Here is a 20305-nt window from a genome sequence, read left to right as displayed (position 1 = left end):
AGGAAATCAGTCCTGAATATTCATTGGAAGGACTGATGCTGAAGGTGAAACTCCAATACTTTGGCCACCTGATGCGAAGAACTGACTCATTTGAAAAGACCCTGATGCTGGGAAAGGTTGAAGGTGGGAGGAGAAAGGGACGGCAGACGATGAGATGGTTGGATGGCATCACCCACTCGATGGACAGGAGTTTGAGTAAACTCTGGGAGTTGGTGATGGACAGGGAAGCCTGGTGTGCTGTAGTCCATGGGGTCGCAGAGTCAGACTCAACCGAGCAACCGAACTGAACTTGGGGCTTCCCAGGTGGTGCTATTGGTAAAGAACCTGCCTTGACAGGTTCAGCCATAACAGGCACGGTTGGAACCCTGGGTTGAGAAGATCCCTTGGAGGAGAGCATGGCATCCTGTTTGGGTATTCTTGCCTGGAGAATACTGGCAGGCTACAGTCCACTGGGCTGCAAAGAGGTGGACACAATTGAAGCGACCTCACGGGCATGTTGACCATATAGTGTAGAAAGTATTTTAAAAATTTCCCCCACTGACAAAATGAGAAAAAATAAAAATAAAATTCTAGTGTGGGCAATGGTATGGGGAAATAGTTACTTTTATAGACCCATATTGGGAGTGAATCAGTACAACTTTCTGGGGTAGCAATTTTCACAGTATCTGTAAAAATTGTAAAAATACATATCTTTTGATCCAATAATTCTATTTGGGGAATCTATTTTACAGAAATAATCCCATAAGTAGGTAAGGGTATACTTATAATACTTAGTGAAGTGAAGTGAAGTAACTCAGTTGTGTCTGACTCTTTGCAACCCCATGGACTGTAGCCTGCCAGGCTCCTCCATCCATTGGATTTTCCAGGCAAGAATACTGGAGTGGGTTGCTGTTTCCTTCTCCATACTTAGAATTTGTGTCTAATAGTAAAATAGTTGGAACCATTCTAAATGTCCAATTAAAGTGTATTCACAAAATATGATTCTATGAAGCCATTAGAAAGTATCAGAGATCAATGTTTTGACACAAAAATCTCTATAAAATATATAGTTGAGAAAACTGAATCTCAGAACAACATTTGTTTTCTTATTTAACCATCTTACAAAGAACCTACCATGTCCTAGGCATTATTCTAAACATCTTACAAACTTTAACTCATTTAATCTACCATCACAATCGTATGAAATATTTGCTGATGGGGAAATTAACACACAAAGAGGTCACCTAACTTGTCCAGGGTCACACTGTTGGTAAATATTAGTAACAATAGTCTAGCTCCAGCAACTGCCCTCACGCACCAAATGCTATATGTGAGTGGAAGCATGTGTCTACTTTATGTGTCTTTGTGTGTTTATAAATGTGACCATCAGGAAGGATAAACACCAAACTCTAAATGCACATTGCTTCAGACAAAGGGTCTAGGTGGAGGAATAGAAGAGGACATTGTTCACTTTTCAGTTTAAATGTTCCTATGTTATTTGAACAAGTTACATTTGTTGTAATATTAATATTCTAAATCTTAATAACAAAAAATAAAGTGATGACATTCCTAAAGTAACTATTAGTGCTAGGCAATATGCTAGAGTGGGGGTGGGGAGAAAGATATAAATATACATAAAAATATAAAGAATTATGCCTGCTCTTGAGCAGCCCACAGGCTAGGTAGAGACAGGTGGATTAAAATTCTGCTTAATGATTACTTAATCACTCATTCTGCACCATGCGTACGTGCTCAGTTGCTAAGCTGTGCCCGACTCTGCAACTCCATGACTGTAGCCTTCCAGGCGCCTCTGTGCACAGGATTTTCCAGGCTAGAATCCTAGAGTGGGTCGTTATTTCCTTCTCCAGGGATTTTCCCAGCCCAGGGATTGAACCCACGTCTACTTCGTCTCCTGCATTAGCAGGTGAATTCTTTACCACTGAGCCAGACACTGTCTAATCACCTTTTCTTAAGAAATAATAATGGTCATTCTGATAAGTAAAAATGACTCCTCTTATTTTGAAGATGAGGTAATCAAGGCTCAGAGAAGTTAAATGTCCTTCCCAGTATCACTCTGCTAGTAGCGGTGACCTTGGGAGTCAAGACAATCACTTCAGTATTTCTTGCAGAGAAACACTGGTGTGTTCTCAGGCATCTTGAGTAGACAAGCACTTCTCAGGCTACATCTGTTTCTGCCTACTCTGCCCGCAGCAGTTTAGGTCCCAAGAGTTCCTAAGAGGGGAAAAGTAAGGAAGGCAAGGACTCTGGAGGGTCATTTTGCCCAGAAGCCAAACCAGACTGCAAGGAGATGACATCTCAAACTGTGGCTGCGATCAGACAAATCCATCTTCGCTGTAGGAAAAGCACCTGTTCCCTGCTCTCAAGGAGAGATGCAAATTGCTCTGTGATGTAGCCCTGTCTGCCTCAGTCACAGCTGTGCCTCACTCCTTCTGGGATGGTCACTTCAAGCCTTGTTTTCAATCTTAATGACAGTGCACTGACATTTTGTCCCAGTGTTTGGGGTATGATTTCTCACAGCCCCCCGGTAGAAGACATATGAGGGTGTGAGCACGGCCACATCAGTGGCTGTCTGTCCTGGCTCATGGTAGAGTCACAAGGGAGCTTCCACAAAACTCACGGTCCACCCCAGGTTGATGTCTTTGTATCTCTGGAGAAGGGAGTCAGTCAGTAAGCAGCATTTTACTTCTTTTCTCTAGGTGATTCTAATGTGCAGCCAATATTAAGAACCATTGGTTTTTCTCTGCTGTTTTGCAGACTTAAATATGCATGGGGGTCACCTGGGCACTGCGTTCATGATTCTGATTCATCAGATTTGGGTTAGGGCCTGAGGTTCTGCATTTTAACAAGCTCCCAGATGATGCTATACTGCTGGTTCTATGAGAAGCAAGGGTTCAGAAAATATAAAGTCTTGGGTTTCTGACTCTATTTTTCAGCCATAAGGTAAGAAGACTGCTCATATGGTCTAGGGTTGGTGAGATGGATGGGCAGGTTGGTTTGAAATCACTCATCCATCCATCATCCATCACCATCCATCTAGCCATCTGTGTGTTCAACATGAATTCTTCTGGGAACTAGGGATTTGGAGATCTCAGAAATAGAAATTCACTGACCTCCAGGAGTTCATGGTCTAGCAGTGAAAGCAGATATAGAAATAAAAACTAACCATAACCAGCTAAGTTGGCTTTATTGATTATCTGGTTCAATGCTCATATAATCTCCTTGAAGTAGGCATCATTATCACCCTCAATTTGTAGGCTAGGTTCGAGGCCCTCATGAGGCTAGGTTCTAATCTTGATCCTGCCAAGGTCACACATTTTCCTTTGAGTCCAACAGTGGAGTGTAAGTGACAAGGAAAAACAGCTGCGAGACTCTCAAAGTGATGCAGTAATCCTTCAGTTGGTGGAAGGAGGGGTGGCAGGACACTGAGCACCTGGCATCTGTGCTCCTGCCTCGGTGGGGATGGAGGGGGCTCACGCTCCCCCCAGAATGGTTTGCATGCAGTGTGGAAGGTCCTCAGAGGGAGGAGCCCAGGCCCACACCCTTTGTCAGTGCTGGACTGGACTCTCATTTATTCCTTCAAAGACTATGTATGGTATGCTTCTTATGACAGGTCCTCTTTCAGCTGAATTGGTTTGAGATCTAGGCCCTAAAACACACCTTTTCTGTCCCCTTCAGGCTTCTGGCCCCCTTGCCCCTTCTAGAAATATTCCCAGGCAGATAGAATACAGGAGGGTAAAAGTGTCTTGTTATTCCATTTAATGTGGGACTCTCACTTTAAGACAGATGTGGACAAATGGGATTGGGCTCCAAAGACAGCTCTAAGGATGGGGAGGGGCAAGATCCTGTGTAAGGCTGTGCATTGCACAAGAGCCTAGGAATACTGAAATTTAGCACCACTGCATACCCTAACACTGGTGCCCTGATTCAGGGTTTCAACTGCTACCAGAGGGGAAGCCATGTTCTATTCATAAAAGTTACCAGGTTGTGTGCCCACCTAACTGTGTCTGCTCAGAGTGGGTCCTATGTACTAGTGGAGGCCCTGAATGATGGGAGCAGCTGGAAGAGAAATGACACATAGGCTCATAGCTTCAAATCATTATATCAGTCTCCACCTGATTGGGCTTCCCAGGTGGCTCAGTTGTAAAGAAACTGCCTGCCAGTGTAGGAGACACAGATTCAATCCCTGGGTCCGGAAGATCCCCTGGAGGAGGAAATGGCAACCCACTCCAGTATTCTTGCCTGAAGAATCCCATGGACGGAGGAGCCTGGGTGGCTACAGTCGATGGGGTCACTAAGTGTCAGACACGACGGAGTGACTGAGCACACACATGCATCCCCTAGATTAAGGATAATAATAGCTACTATTTCCAGACAACCTACAAGGTATCACAAACTGTAATAAGTACTTTTCATGACATGTCTTGTTCATTCTCAATAAAAGCTCTAAGGCTTGGATGGTATTTTTATCCCCGATTTGCAGCTAAGGAAACTGAGGCTCAGAAAGTCAAAAGGAAGGAGCAGGGACTTGGTCCCTGGGTGTTCTGATGGGGTGCTGATACTGTGGGTTGGGCTTGATTAACTTTGAAAAATCATTCACACCTCTCTTTCAGGAGAAAAATAATGAGCTGTTTTTAATTTCCTTGACCTCCAAGGACTCCTTTTATAAATAATCACTCAGGAAGGATTTGAAAATCCTGCTGATCATCTGAAGACTGGCTGCAGGGCCCCACCGGCTTATATGAATGGAAATTGCCAGCACCATCCCTGGTTTCACTTCTGGTCAATATTTAGATTTTCCTTTCTTGAGCTTTAAGAAAAATATTAACACAGGCAAAATGTCACCTCCTCCCTGGACAATCAGTCTCAATACCCAGCGAGGAGCAGAGGAAGGGTCTCTCCTCCAGCTGAGTGGCCTTCGCTTTCCAGGTTGCTTAATGAGGGCTGTGCCTGGTGACAGGAGGCGGCACGGCCAGCTGGGGCGGTGCTGCCTGGGACTCAACTCGTCCACTGGGCTCTGCCTGCTGGGCCGGGGAGGGAGGGTCATGGCGAGGGTCAGAATAGGACCTTCAGTGTGCTTTTGTTGTTGAATTAAAAGCTTCCTAAGAGGATTGGGCAGAGTTCAAGATTGACTACATATCAGAGAGTCAAACAAATCAGGGAATCTACAAATAGGAGGGAACTTGGGATGTGTGAGCCATATTCCTACACCTTGGGAGAAGCCCTCACTTCTCATGGTGTCAGAGACAGACGCTGGGAGTTAGGAAGCGGATCAAACAGTGTTTATTCAGCTTCTACCTGCTGTGTCCATTCTTCAATATAACCACAGGAGGCTTATTATCCCCATTTTACAGATGGGGCACACTGAAGCCAAAGCTGTGACATGATTGGTCCAAAGTTGTGCAGCGGCTGAGTGGTGGAACCAAGACGAAAATCCTCCAACAGCATACAAATGGTCAATGTGCACATGAAAAGATGCTCAACATCATTAGCCATGTAGGAAATGCTAACTGAAGTGACAATGGATATCATTTCATATCTGCTAGTGAAGTGAAAGTCACTCAGTCATGTCTGACTCTTTGCGACCCCATGAACTATACAGTCCATGGAATTCTCCAGGCCAGAATACTGGAATAGGTAGCCTTTCCCATTTCCAGGGGATCTTCCCAACCCAGGGATCAAACCCAGGTCTCCTGCATCGCAGGCAGATTCTTTGCCAGCTGAGCCACAGGGGAAGCCCTCGTATCTGCTAGGATGTCTATAATGGTAAGAAACATATGAACAGAGGGATATGGAGAAATTGGAACCTGTGTACAGTGCTGGTAGGAATGTAATTGGTATAGTTACTTTGGAAAACAGTTTTATGGTTCCTCAAGAGGCTAAATATAGAGTTGCCATATGACCCAGAAATTCCACTCCTAGTTATATACCCAAGAGCACTGTAAACACGTGTCCACACAAACGTTTGTATATGAATGGTCATAGCGGCATTATTTGTGATAGCCCAAAGTAGAGACAGTCTAAGTGGTCATAAGCTGATGAATGGATAAACAAAATAGGGTCTATCCAATCAAAAGAAATGGAATACTGACACATGCTACAGCATGGATGAACCCAGAGAGCATGCTATGAGAAAGAAGCCACTCACAAAGGATTGTGTGTTATATCATTCTATTCATATGAAATGTCCAGAATAAACACATGCATAGAAACCGCAAAGAAGGGGAGGGGATGATGACGAAGGGGTATGGGCTTTCTTTTGGGAGGTGACAAAAATGTTCTAAAAGTGATTGTGGTAATGGCTGCACAACTCTGTGAATACACTAAAAGCCACATTGGCCATTTGTATGTTGCTGGAGGATTTTCACCTTGGTTCCACTACTCATCACTTTAGGTGAACTGTCTGCTATATGAATTATATCTCAACAAGCTGCTAAAACATTGTCCTGAGCCCAAGTTCAGTGCTCCTAGGTGCTGTCCACTGCCCACTGCCTCACTGGGCCTGTGTGCTGGAGTTTAGCAGAGCTGAGTTCAGTCCCAGCTTGTCCACTTGACTAGCTTGACCTACTCTCCTCGGACAAGACACTTCCTGAGCTTTAGGGGCATTGCTATGAAATGAGATCAAACAGAGAAAACTCAACTAAAGGAGACAATACAGAGAGATCACTTAATGTGTTTCCACAGATTGTATGTGCTCCATATCTGTTGACTGTGATCAATATGTGTCAAAGATTAAAAAATAAAAAAGGAAAAGACAGCAAAAATTATTCCACAGATAAGAGATAACAAAAGTGAACATCCTGGTGGATTATCTCCCTCTCCCCTACACAGCAAAGTTTCTTTTATCACCTGTTCCATCAATATCAAAGAAATAGCCACTGCAGAGAGATGCGAGATTTCTTCCAAAAATGGAGTTTCTCCAATACCCATGAGCCTCCAGATTGGTCTCCAGGGGAGGACAGAGCCCCTGGGGTCCTGTGCCTTCGGGCTTCAGGCCCGCCCTCCTGGTTCCTCCCGCTCTGGGTCCTAAACTCACATTGACTCCAGCAGCTGCATGTACTGCTCGTCCCCTCGGCCACCTTCCACTTCATGGTCCAGCTTGAGGATGATCTCGTTTTCAAACTGAAGAAGTAGGAGATGAAAGTCAACAATTACAATGTTAGAAGGCTGAATGTTGAAATTAGTCCATTCAAGACTTTAATCAGGGCTTCAGGGGGCTTTTTCATCTCCCAGGCTTCCCAGGTGGTGCTAGTGATAAAGAACATGCCCAGCAACACAGGAGATGTAAGAGACTTGGGCTCAGTCCCTGGGTCAGGAAGATCCCATGGAGAAAGGAATGGCAATGCACTCCATTATCCTTGCCTGGAGAACCCTATGAACAGAGAAGACTGACTGGCTACAGTCTATAGGGTTGTGAAGAGTCAGACATGACTTCGCAACTCAACAGCAGTAGCAACTCCCAGGTTTAGTGCTGGAAACTGGGAATGCAATATGAAACAGGATGCTACACTTGCCTTTTAGGAGTTCCTTGGGAGTGGAGAAGAGCAATAGATGGTAAGTGCTGGAGCAGAGAGATAGGCATATGAAAGACAGACAAACAGGAAAGTCTTCAGGGAAAGCACACAGCCCATGTCATTTGACTTTGTTCTCAGGTTTATGTTGACATTTTTCAGGAGAAAGGAAAGAGAAGACATTCTAAGCAGAGAGTATGGGCAAAGGCTCTGAGGTATGTGACAGAGCACTGATCTTCAAGAGGCGGTGTGTTGGCATGATCAACTATTATTTCTGCATGCCTAGCATTCCTTTTTTTAAACTTGGATAATCACATCGGCCTTAATTTCAATTTGTGGGACTTAGGTGGGCTGAACACATCTCCCTAGCTCCAGGTGTGGTTACATGACATAGGCCAAGCACCTGGTCAGTGTCTTTCATTATCCAGACCCTACAGTTGAGAAGGGCCCAGATCAAGCCAGTGAGACTCAAATCTGAGGTTTCGTTGGTACTCTTAGCAAAAAGAAGTCTTTCTGCTTAACTTGAAGATTTTAAGCCAGAGGTTGCTGGGGAGGAACACAATGAAGGAGTCTGCCTAAGAATGACACCAATGTAGTGGAAATCAGAGAGGAAGAGATGGGGAGAAATTGAAACCTGGTGATATTTTTGAGCTCCTGAATCAAGCCACACCTGAAGCTAAAATATTTATGTGAACTGATGCCTCAGAGAGTCAAGACTGGTGACAACTATAATAGAGATCAGACTAGCTAAGTGAGGGCTTCCCAGGTGGTTCAGAGGTAAAGAATCTGCCTACCAATGCAGCAGCCACAAGAGATACAGGTTCAATCCCTGGATTGGGAAGATCCCCTGGAGGAGGAAATGGCAACCCACTCCAGTATTCTTGTCTGGGAAATCTCATGGACAGACGAGCCTGGTGGGCTATAGTCCACAGGGTCACAAAGAGTTGGGCATGACTAAGCACGCATAGTTAAGTGACCTGAAAGCACCCAGACACCAATTCTTGCAACATGGAAGCCAATGTCTTTGGCTCCCATATTTAGTGTCAAGAAGCATTTCACCCAGTTGAGTTTAGGGCTTATTTAATATTTTGAAGGGCCATTCAGTGTCTCTTATATGGCTAAAATGCAAAAATGGTTTGCATACTGTATTAGTATCATCCCTTGAAGAGTCCATCCAAATCATGCGATCCAACTCATCACTCATTTTACTGCTAGATAAGAAACTGGCACTTCGAGAAGGGAAGGAGGCTCTTGGTGAAGGTCACTAACATTCAGGGAGCCCTTAGGCATTCCTGGGTCCTAACTCTGCTTCTGTACCTTTAGTCCTCACAATAGCCCCATGAGGTCTGGAAGTCAAGGATCACTTTAAATGCTATCATGCATTGAAAGCAGCTAGCCCCTGCTTGGCATCACCCTCAGTAAGTGTCAGTTTTTAGTACAGATGAAATCGAGGCTCAGAGAGTTTGAATGGCTTGTTTAAAGTCTCAGATGGAAGCAACCTAAATGTCCATCAGCAGATGAATGGATAAGAAAGCTGTGGTACATATACACAATGGAATATTACTCGGCCATTAAAAGAATACACTTGAATCAGTTCTAATGAGGTGGATGAAACTGGAGCCTATTATACAGAGTGAAGTAAGCCAGAAAGAAAAACACCAATACAGTATACTAACACATATATATGGAATTTAGAAAGATGGTAATGATAACCCTGTATGTGAGACAGCAAAAGAGACACAGATGTATTGAATAGTCTTTTGGACTCTGTGGCAGAGGGCAAGGGCAGAATGATATGGGAGAATGGCATTGAAACATGTAAATTATCACATGTGAGACGAATCGCCAGTCCAGGTTGGATGCATGAGACAGGGTGCTCAGGGCTGGTGCACTGGGATGACCCTGAGGGATGGGATGGGGAGGGAGGTGGGAGGGGGGTTCAGGATAGGGAACACATGTACACCCCTGGAGGATTCAAGTCAATGTACGGCAAAACCAATACAATATTGTAAAGTAAAATAAATAAACAAATAAATTAAAAAAATAAAAATAAAAATACCGTGTAACCTATTTAAGAACTATAAAAATACTTCAAATACATGCAAAAAAATAAAACTGATAAAGAAGTAGAAAAAAAAAGAGACAATATATTTATATAGTTCTTAGAGGATAGAAAACCTGAAAGCAATATAAATTGATATATCTAGCCATCCAAAAATATAAAGTCTCTATAAGCTAAAAAAGTCAGTATTAGCTCATATCATTTGTAGTTCCTAAAAAAAGTGCAACCAATTTTCACCTATTAAAATCTGCAAAGATTAAAAAGAACAACAGCAGCCACTGTTGTTAAGGGGACACTCTAATAACTCTGCCGTGAGAGTAAATTGATACTACCTTTCTAGTGAACACCTAGGAACGATTTATCAAAATCACTAAAAAACACGTATATCATTTAATCAAGTAATTCTACTTTGAGGAATTTACCCCAAGGAAACAATTAAAAATAAATACAACCATTACATGTATGAATCTGAATCACTGTGCTATATAGCTGAAACTAACACTGTAAATCAACTATACTTCAATTAAAAACAAACAAAACAAAACAAAAAGTCTCGTATGCATGGCAGAAATCTTTAGGCAAGTTCTTTCCAGCGCACAAAGGATCAAGCCTGGTTTAGTTGGTTGGAGTCCCTTAGGTGATGGAAGACAGGGACCAGATTCGCTTTCTCCTTGGTTCTCATATCATCTGCGGGGATGCTGTCCCCTCCCTTTTGTGTGCTGAGGGCCAGTGCAAGGACCAGAAGCTTGTGCTCGTAGTCTGTGTGGAGAAAGAATCTCCTATGTTTCCACAGTTGAGGAAGATTTATGGAAGGAGATACACAGGTCTGGAAAGATGGACTGTGATAAACATGAAAAGGAAGGGCATTCCAGACTGGGGAGGTGGGAATACGGAGAAAAATGAGAACAGTTCAGCTGGAGCATAGAGTTCAAGAAAGAGTGGAAATAAGAACAGAGACGTAGGTATGAGGGCCAGTGTGGTGAGGGTCTGGGCTGCCAATCTATACAAGAATCATGCCCCGTATGTGATGCATTTTGTTAAGCCCTTTGTCTGTGTCAAGTGTCAGCAAAGTCAGGCTAGCATGATTAGACATGTCTACTGTGCTGAGCCCAGGGTGGGAACAGAGACAGCCAAGGGGCCACAAGAGGAGCTGCTGATGCTAGGGCATGGGGGTAAACAAGCACCGGCTTTAAATGTCTCCTCCATCTCCTTCACCGTCTCGGGAAAATGAGTAGGCCTTTCTAATCCTCAGCTTCACAGTTTACATCAGGACTCAGCAAACGCTTTCTTAAAGGGCCAGTTAGTAAATATTTTAGTTAGGCTTTGTGGGTCAGTCTCTGTCACAACTACTCAACTTCCCTGTCGTGGTACCAGAGCAGCCATAGCTGATATAAAAACAAGTCAGCATGAGTGTAGTCCAGTCAAGCTTCACTTACAGAATCAAGTGGCAGGACAGATTTTGCCTGTGGGGTCATAGTTTGTTGATTCTGACTAATAACAGGCATAACTGTGGTACCTCCTGCATGGGGTAGTTAGGGAGACTGGGGACATTTTATTTACAAAGCACTAGGGGATTTTGGCCACCCACTCCAGTGTTCTTGCCTGGGAAATCTCATGGACAGAAGAGCCTGCTGGGCTGCAGTCCATGGGGTCGCAAAGAGTCGGGCACGACTGCGCAACTGACACTCCCAACGCTTAGGGGATTGCACAGGCCCAAGTGTGCACTGGGTTTTCTTATCATCTTATGATTACTGCTAATGCTATTGTTATTATTGCTGAATGTTACTGGAAAGCAGCTCTCAGGGAGGAAACCAGCTTTGCTGAGCTGTTTAATGGTAAATGCTGGCACGCTTCCTCCTTGTGAGATGAACTTTCCTTTGGAGTCGAGAAGTGGATGGGGTAAATAAGCACTTGTCTCAGGGTCACAAAAGAGCCCAGAGGGAGGGAAATTACAGGGTGCCAGGAATGTGCAGAGCTGATGACGCCAGCCACGCCTGAGCCCTCCGGGGCGGGGTGGAGAGGGGAGGTTTCAGTCAAGTACATCCCAGGGCAGACTCTGGTCCTTTGGGCTGCTGGGACCAGCGGTGGGCTATGCTTGGGAGTGGCTTTGACCACAAGCTTTGGCATCGAACAGACTTGGTTTGGTTCCCAGGTGGCACAGTCGCTAAGTACCCACCTGCCAGTGAAGGAGATGCAGGAGACCCGGGTTCAGTCCCTGGGTCGGGAAGATCCTCTGGAGCAGGAAATGGTGACCCACTCCACTATTCCTGCCTGGACAATTCCACGGACAGAGGAGCCTGATGGGCTACAGTCCACAGGGTCACAGAGTTGGATATGACTGAACACACACACATATACACACAGACTTAGTTTGAGTCTTGCTTCGACTGTTTTTCCTACCACATGACCTTGAGCAAGTTAATAAGCCCTTCTGAAGCTCAGTTTTCTTATCTTTTAAATGGAAATTTAAAGCAGCACCTATTTTATAGTGCTGAGGGGAGATATCAATGGGAAACACATGTGAAAAGCCTGGCCTGGCATTTAGCACATACTAAGGGCTTGATATTTGTTAGTAATTGTCATCATGACATCGTTGACACTGTCCTCATCTTTAGCATCTTAATCTCATTTAACCTTTACAACAGTCAAGGGAGATGGGTATCATCATCCCTGTTTTATAAATGAGGCAACTGAGGCAAAGTGGGACCTTTGTCTTGGGTTTCAAAGGATGATGTACTTGACTTAGGGTACACTCAAGGGTCCCTTACACTCCCAAACATATACTACATTATGTCACCATGATAGGCCTTATACCCAACATTGCCACTGTGTAGAGGTTAGGGAGTAGCCCTGGCTTCTCCAATCCATTTCATCCACAACTAACAAGATTGCATCACATCACTGATGCCTCACGCCACCCTGCAAAGTGGATATTTGCTAAGGAGCATCTGCAGGTTACTTTTGCATAAGTTAGATGCTACAGGGACTTCCCTGGTGGTCCAGGGATTAAGAATCTACCAACCAACGCAGGAGATATGGGTTCAGTCCCTGGACCAGGAAGACTCCACCTGCCGAGAGGCAACAGAGTTCATACACTACTGAGCCCCTGAGCCACAACTGCTGAAGTCCGTGTGCCCTAGAGCCCGTGCTCTACAATGAGAAGCCACTGCGGTGAGAAGTCCATGCACCATAACCCTCACCAAGCCGCAACCAGAGGAAGCCTGCGTGCAGTAAGACCCAGCACAGCCAAAAATGAATAAATGATAGAAAAAAATGTTAAGATGGTACAGATGCCTAACATGAACCTTCAGGGCTGAGGAGAAAAGAAATGAGCTCTAGGAGCTTGACTCCCTCTTGTGGCAGGGGGACCTCACACAGCCTCACACTTGCATCACGCCTTCCCGGAACGGCTTCCTCTGTCTCTCCCGACTGCTTTGGAACCTCCTAGCTATCTTCATCATCTTGTTTGCCTACATTTTTTTGATAGGAGCCCAGCCCCACCAAAGTGTGAAATTTAGGGGACAAGAGCTCTCCTTCAAAGGTAAGGTCCTGACTGTGACACGGGAGGGGTCAGAGATGGTGACCAGCTAGGGTGGCAGAGAGATAACAAAGAGGAGAGTGGCATCCATGTGCCAGCCTGGGGTCTTCTTTGCTGCCAGTTGCCCTGGGGTGGGCAGAGCCCGCCTGGGAGCAACTGGAAAGGACAGCATCATGTGAAGGGGGGATGCCGATGGGAGTCAGAGCAGCTTCCTCATTTTCTCTGAGCTGTCTCATCTCTTCCTGTTTCATTTCATCCCCCATGAAGCTTGAGTTTGGTATTATGATACCATAATAATGGTATTATTATACATATTTTGTGGATGAAAAACTGAGGCTGAGAAAGTTTAAATAACTTGCTCAAATTTATTCAGTTTATAAGCAGCAAGTCTGCCTAGCACCAGAGCACACTGTTCAGAAGACAGTAGGTGCTCAGTGCATATTTATTGAATTGATTTGCTCTTTTCCACATGTTGTTCTAAGCCATTTGGATCATCAGTTTATCCCATGCCAAGACTCAGTCTCAGTGGAATCTGCCAAACCAATATCTCTGTTCACTAAGTCACTGAACAGGCAATGACTGAGTCCTGCAGCGTCCCAGGCAGTTTTGTGCATGTCCTCTCAGTCATACCCCGTTCTTCGTGACCCTACGGACTGTAGCCCGCCAGGCTCCCCTGCCCATGGACTTGTCCAGGTGAGAATACTGGAGTGAGCCGCCCAGCCCCTCTCTAGGGAATCTTCCTGCCCAGGGATCAAACCCACGTCTCTGAAGTCTGCTTGCCCACTCCAGGTGGGTTCTTTACCGCAGTGCCACCTGGCGAGCCGAGGTGAAGGCACCGCTTTAAGTGCTGCGGTCAAATGCTGCTGTCTCTTCCTTCTCTGAGAGAGGGATTCCCTCCTTCCTGCTGAGAGCTCAGACACTCGAGATGATCAGTACATAATCCTGCTCTACAATCTGCCTCATAGGTAACCATTCTACTCAGTCTCTGCATCACAGGACCTCCACTCCTTCCCACAGCTGTCATCTAAAAAGACCATAGCCTCTCCCTCCACAAAGAATTTGCCAGCAAGACAACTGGTCTAATCATCCCCCTGGGGTTACTCAGGCAGTAGTGAGCTACCCTCGTTATCCTACGTTATAAAAACATTCGCTGGGATGTTCCTCTCTCTACCAAGGCTCTTCCTCTGAAACGCTGTGGGGTGGGGGTCTAAATGCCTCCATTCATACTGAGAACACTGACGGGGCTCCCATTACATTCACGTCAGGCACTTGACACGTACTGAGAGTCCCGGGCCTAAGAGAACTGCCTTGGCCCTTAGAGAGCTCACGGTCTTGAGATGGAGGCAGACCTGTGAGCACACCACCATGCTCTGGGGCAGAGGTGTCAGGCCTGAGCCCTTCGCAGGCAGGATGAGATGCACTTCACTCCCACTGCAGCAGGACCACTGCAGCCACAGCGTGGCCAACTCGAAGGCCTTCTTGCTGAAACGTCCCAATCCAGTGGATGTGAATTCCAGTTCCAGGTGAAGACAGAGACCCTTGAGATGGTCTGGGGTGAAGTGACATATTCATGAGGGGTAAAGGGTATCAGTCAAAAGCATCAGCTACTTCACTGTGGTTAGAGGAGAAGGCAGGGAAATTTGGTGACGAGGCTGCAGAAGGAACTCTGCTCAGACAGACTGCCTGTGAGCCTCGTCCTCCCACCCCGGCCCCTTCCTGCCCAGTCCCAAGGTGCACCTCCTGCTGGGGCACACCTCTGGTCCTGCATCCAGATGCCCCACTGCCCCCAGGAGGAAGGACAGGCTCTCTCCAAATGGCAGGCCACAGCTGAAAGGAGACTAGGCTTCGTCAGGTGAAGAATCGGAGGAAGAGCCCCGCAAAGGCCTGACAGCATGGCCTGCCGTGAGGGGAGCAGAGGGCCTGCCGTGAGGGGAGCAGAGGGCCTGCCGTGAGGGGAGCAGAGGCCTGCCGTGAGGGGAGCAGAGGCCTGCCGTGAGGGGAGCAGAGGGCCTGCCGTGAGGGGAGCAGAGGGCCTGCTGAGTGCTCCTCTGAGCGCTGCTATTTCCTCTCACAGCACGTTTTAGAAAGGGAGCCCTGTCGCTTTCTGGGCACCTGGTTCTTCTCTTGCCTACTGGCATTGGGCACTGCCACAAGGCCGCCCGGTTTCAAACCCCAGGTCTGGGGTGTGCTCCGGGTCTGGCCATCAGGGCAGCGTGGAGCTCAGGGGGCCTGGCTTCCTCCCTCCCGTGGGGATACTGTCTATATTTGCTTGCTCTGAGCCGGGCAGGGACACCTGGGTCTGCTCATCCCACAGCTGGGCTCTGGTCAAGCACACAGCTGGTGTTCACACGGGCAGCTCCCCATTAGTCAGCTTGATTGTCCTGTCTCTTTTGATAAGGCAGCAATGAGGAGAAGCAACTAGGGAAAGAGTTTACAATGAGCACAGGCCTGCAGTGAGGAGCCAGGGGACGACCCCATTCATGGAGACTAGGCGGCTGCGTGCCAAAGGGGTGCCTTGGGATAGAGTCCACTAGGGCAGGACAATCACACCACAGGCAAGCCTCAGAAGCCATGAGGCCAGCGCACAGGACTGTGAGGCTGTCACGCAGGAAGGACCCAGGCTAGCGCCTCTCTCAGACACCGTGCAGCCTCAGTACCAGGCGTGTCTCTTTGGCGCACCTGCTCCAGGAGCCCGCTGGGGCCCACCCCACTGGGGGCCCTGAGGGGAAGCACAGTGCCCTCCGTCCCACCCAGGGGGCCCCTCCCATGTTCCCAACCTTCACAGACTTTGCCTTAAAAGGTGGCAGACTCCAAACAACCTTCAAACATCCCTCTGCAGCTGCGCCTTCCACCCTCCCCCACCCCCCAGCCCAGCTGGCTGGCTATGGTCTCTTCCTCCATCTGCATTCTTCACCTGATTTCTTTACAGGCTCCCTGCAGGTGGATGGCTGGTCGCCAGCCTCGGGGACCAGACAATGCCTGCCAGTCCCTGAGTTGGAAGTGCACCCTTTTACACTGGGATTGTCACAGCTAGCTAGTCTCTTTCCTCTTAGAACCTCTTTCCTCTTAGAACTTTTCCAAAGTGATTGGCACGTCTGATAGATGTTTCTTGCAGAAATGAATTTGAGGAATTCAACAGGTCTGTTTACTGGGGAACATCTCAGTGCCTTGGCTCCATACGTTAGGTACCCTGGAAATCTCCAAGAGGGGTTCCGACATGCAGGGGCTTCCTGAGGTATCTACCCTCCCACCCCTCTTCCCTGGAGCATCTGGTGGAATTGGTGCTCCATTCTGTGAGGAGGCACGGCTTCAGAGGGCACCACCACCCTCTCAGTCAGCTGCATTTACTGCGATGGGGCCAGTGGCTGAGCAGTGCAGAGGATGCGGCCTGGCTTGGCATCCTAGGGACCTGTGTGCTGCAACCTCTGCTCTGCGGCTTTCTTGCATGGCTAAGGGTAAGTGGGTAAGTGACTTCTCTAGGCTTCAGGGTTTCCACCTTAATACTGGGATGGGAACTTTCCTGGTGGTCCACTGGCTAAGACTCTGCATTCCCAATGCAGGGAGCCTGGGTTCCATCCCTGGTCAGGGAACTAGATCCCACATGCCACAAGTGAAAGATCGCATGTGCCGCAGTAAAGCCCGAAGATCCCGCATGCTGCAACGAAGGCTCGGCCCAGCCAAGTGGAGAAATAGATACGTGGGATGATAATGCTGCCGACCTCACAGGGTTGTAATAAAAAGACTGCATGAATTAATGTATGGAAAGCACTCACAGGGATTGACACGGCGTCTACCCAGCTAATGGCATTCATCATCTTTATCATCGGCATCACTTTTTTGACATGAAGATGAGGAAGAAGCAGGAACGACTGTAGTGTAAGGCAGTGTCTAATAACGATACTTCAGACAGCTGGAATGACAGAGGAATAGAGGGCAAAGGTCTCTTAAAGGATGAGCTTTGAGGAGGGCTTTGCAGGATTCAGAAGCACGCAGATGGTGCTGGCAGGCAGGACCATGAATGTGGCCGAGAAGCAGAGGAAGAGGAAACAGGAAGAGGATGCTTACCAAGGCAACACAATTCAGGTAAGTAGTAGGGATGCCTGGAGAACAGGTGAGGCGGTGGACAGAGTTGGAGAAAACGGCTGGAACACTGGCTGAAGAAGAGTAAGGAGAACCTGGAATGTAGGCGACAGGGTTTGGACTTCATTGGATGAGGATTAGGGAACCAATGAGCAAAGGAAGAATAAAGTCAGAAAGGATTTTAAGGAAGAGCAGTTTGGAAACTGCTGCCCTTTAGAAGGCACTTAGATACCTATTTTAAGGAAAAATTTTTGGTGCGGGATGTGGTACAGAATGAGAGGCAGGAATGCCAGGGTGAGAAGGGAGTCCAACTAGGGAAGCACCAGGGGAGGAGGGGGCAGGGAGGACAGAAGGGCAAGACCTGAGGGCGTCGCATCGCTAAGGCAGACTTGACAGGACGTAAAGACCAACCTCCCTAAACTGGGCCTGACTTCTGAATGGAGCCAGGACTGTGCTGTGGAAAGCAGTGCTTACTTCACTGGCACAAGTGTCTGGAGTGGCTGGGCCCATAAAAAGGGCCTCATTCTTCCAGTCCAACGGAATTTTCAATGAAAACATTTGACTATTGGCCCTTGCATTTGCCCCAAGTGGCTCCCTCTTTGCACGCTGGGGAAAGCCCCACTTCACCCTGCCACAGCTCTGCAGGGCCCTCCTGAGCATCGGGGCCTGCGCCTCTGCTTGCTGGCAACCTGACACGTGGCCAAGTCTGACATTCACATCTTCTGTGTTACTGCAGAAGCTGAAGTGCTGGACCAAGGTGGGCGTCAGATGTGTGCAGGGGGAGGAGCAGCCCCTTGGGACTCACCCTGAGGGGGCTCTTCTGTAGGGAAGTAGGATTCCTATACTTTTGAGAAAGGGACCACGCGGATACCCAGCAAGAAAGTGTATTTTAATCTTGGCCTCTGGCGGGAAAGCATGATAGAACACTGACCAAATCCGCTCTGCCAGCTCATTCCAGGCATGTGAATCAATGTCCCCAGCCTTCCATCAAGCCTCTGAATGAAGCGCAGGCAGATGGAATGAAGGTATCATTATGGGGAAATGGGCTGGGGATTAGGGATGCTGGCCTGAGTTTCCAGCCTCATTTTTTACCTTTTTGAAATCCCCACTCCTTTGATATTCACACAGCATCATGTCGAAGAAGATTGGGATGGTGGCTTTCCGAAGCTCAGCCTCAGGGATAAGAGTCATCTCTAATATGGGTCCCACCATGCCTGGGATGAAGCAGATTTTGTTCTGGCCTGAAAGAGAAGAGGCACATGGGCCCATGAGACCGTTTTCGTGATTTCATAGGAGAACCAGACCAAGCCTGGGAAAAGAAAAAAGGGAGGCAGAACAGTAAAAACAAAAGTTAACACTTATACAGTTGTTTACCCAGAGCCAGGCACCATTTTGGACACTTTACATATATTAACTCTTGTAAACAACGCATGCATCATCCAAAACAAGCTCCGTTGTTAGGGATAATAACCCAGGCGTGTGGAAGGCACATCGCTGTTTACAAGGCTTTTCACCTGCATCATCTCCTTTGCAAATAGGGCCCTGATGGAGTGTGTTAGTGATGGCAAATCACAGGGATACTTGAAATGATGTCTGTCTGCAGCACAAGCCATGTTTCTGAGATTTGGAAATGTGCTTTTTTACCAACTGTTTTGTGAAAACAAGAAAAGCAAAATTTGCTGCCAAAAACCTGTTATAAAGTATGGTCAGTGTAATAGTGGGAGTTAAAACATTGCTTCATGGTCAGATGAACTACAGCTTCTTGATCCTCCTTCCTCATCTCTAGGCACTCCTGTGTCTCCGCCCCTGACCCCTGGCATTGCCGCCACGCTGGCCTGGTTCCAGGGTCACCAGCTCACCAGCCACCTCTCCACCAGGCCTGTGCACATCGTGCTCCTTTGTTGACATAGTTTTTCCTGCCCGTTCCTCAACATCTGCCCATTACCACCTGGCTTCCCATGGATAGATACACTTTAAAAAAGCTCTGCCACAAGCCCACCCCACCCCTGGCTACATCAGATACCCTGCCCTGGCTAGTGGTCTGTCTCCTTAGCCAACTTGGCAACGATGACTTTGTTTGATAGATAATGGCCTCTCCCATGGAGAGCTTCATGAGAGCAGAGAGCATGTCTGTTCTTATTACACCTGTAGCACTGAGCTTGAAGCATACTATAACCTGAGGAAATGTCCACTGAAGGAGGAAATAAATCTGTCTAGCTCCTATACTCACTGGCTATATTTGACTTGGAGATGTGTGTCATAAAAATGCAATTGCAATGCCCACCTGTTGAGAAGACCACATGAAAACATGTCTGTGTATACTTCGTGTGGGCTTCCTTGGCGGCTCAGGGGTAAAGAACACCCCCTGCCAATGCAGGAGATGCAGGTTTGATCCCTGAGTCGGGAAGATCCCTTTGAGTAGGAAACGGCAACCCACTGCAGTATTCTTGCCTGGGAAATGCCATGTCCAGGGAAATTCCTGGACAGAGGGGCCTGGCAGGGTACAGTCCATGGGTTTGCAAAAGAGCTGGCCATGACTAAGTGACTAAACAACAATAGCAACACTGAGCACAGAGCCTAGGATAGTCAGCCCAGGGGCACAGGCAGTGTGGCCAAGAGGTGAAGGGCACTGAAGTTGGGTCCAGATTGCCTGAAATATGTAAATATATTCTTCCATCAACTAGCTATGTGATGGTAGGCAAGTGGGCCCCTTGAGGCCTCTGTGTCTTCACCTGTAACATGAGAGAATAATAGAGTTTATTTCATAGGGTTGTTGTGAAGAAGTAATGAATTATTATTTATCAAGCACCCTGGACAGTGCCTGGCACATGGCACACCTTGTATAGTGTTAGCTATCACTGCTGTGACGTTTGCCCAAAATGAACCATGAAGGGCAGCCTTGTCGAGCACAATTGAGCAGACTTCTCAGCACACACACCAGACGTGGCAGAGAAAGGGAAAGGGAGAGGCGCTCAGGAACTGCGGGGATTTCCTGGGGAGCGTGGGCAAGCCCATCCCAGTAACCCTGCCAGTGAGGCTGACACCCAGGTGTTTCATCGGCAGCTGCGTCTTTCTCCTCCTGACTCTCAGAGCCCAAGAAGCCCATCCTGCTTTTCC

The 20305-nt window shown here is 47.3% G+C and overlaps 1 protein-coding gene across 2 annotated transcripts in view; it reads right to left on the bottom strand.

Annotated features, from left to right (window-relative positions):
• DOCK2 (dedicator of cytokinesis 2) overlaps positions 1–20305 on the bottom strand; it is a 484628-nt gene that overhangs the window by 50483 nt on the left and 413840 nt on the right. For both annotated transcript variants that reach the window (XM_043887430.1, XM_043887429.1), the window contains exons 33-34: positions 18281–18429; positions 7034–7119 (exon numbers count right to left, since the gene is read on the bottom strand). In XM_043887430.1, the coding sequence (XP_043743365.1) occupies positions 7034–7119; positions 18281–18429 (235 nt within the window). The remainder of the gene's footprint in view (positions 1–7033; positions 7120–18280; positions 18430–20305) is intronic.

The sequence above is a fragment of the Cervus elaphus genome, chromosome 25 (genome assembly GCF_910594005.1).
Source record: "Cervus elaphus chromosome 25, mCerEla1.1, whole genome shotgun sequence".
Taxonomy (NCBI): domain Eukaryota; kingdom Metazoa; phylum Chordata; class Mammalia; order Artiodactyla; family Cervidae; genus Cervus; species Cervus elaphus.
Note: the sequence above shows the minus strand (reverse complement) of the source record. Positions and strands in the feature narration are given on the sequence as shown.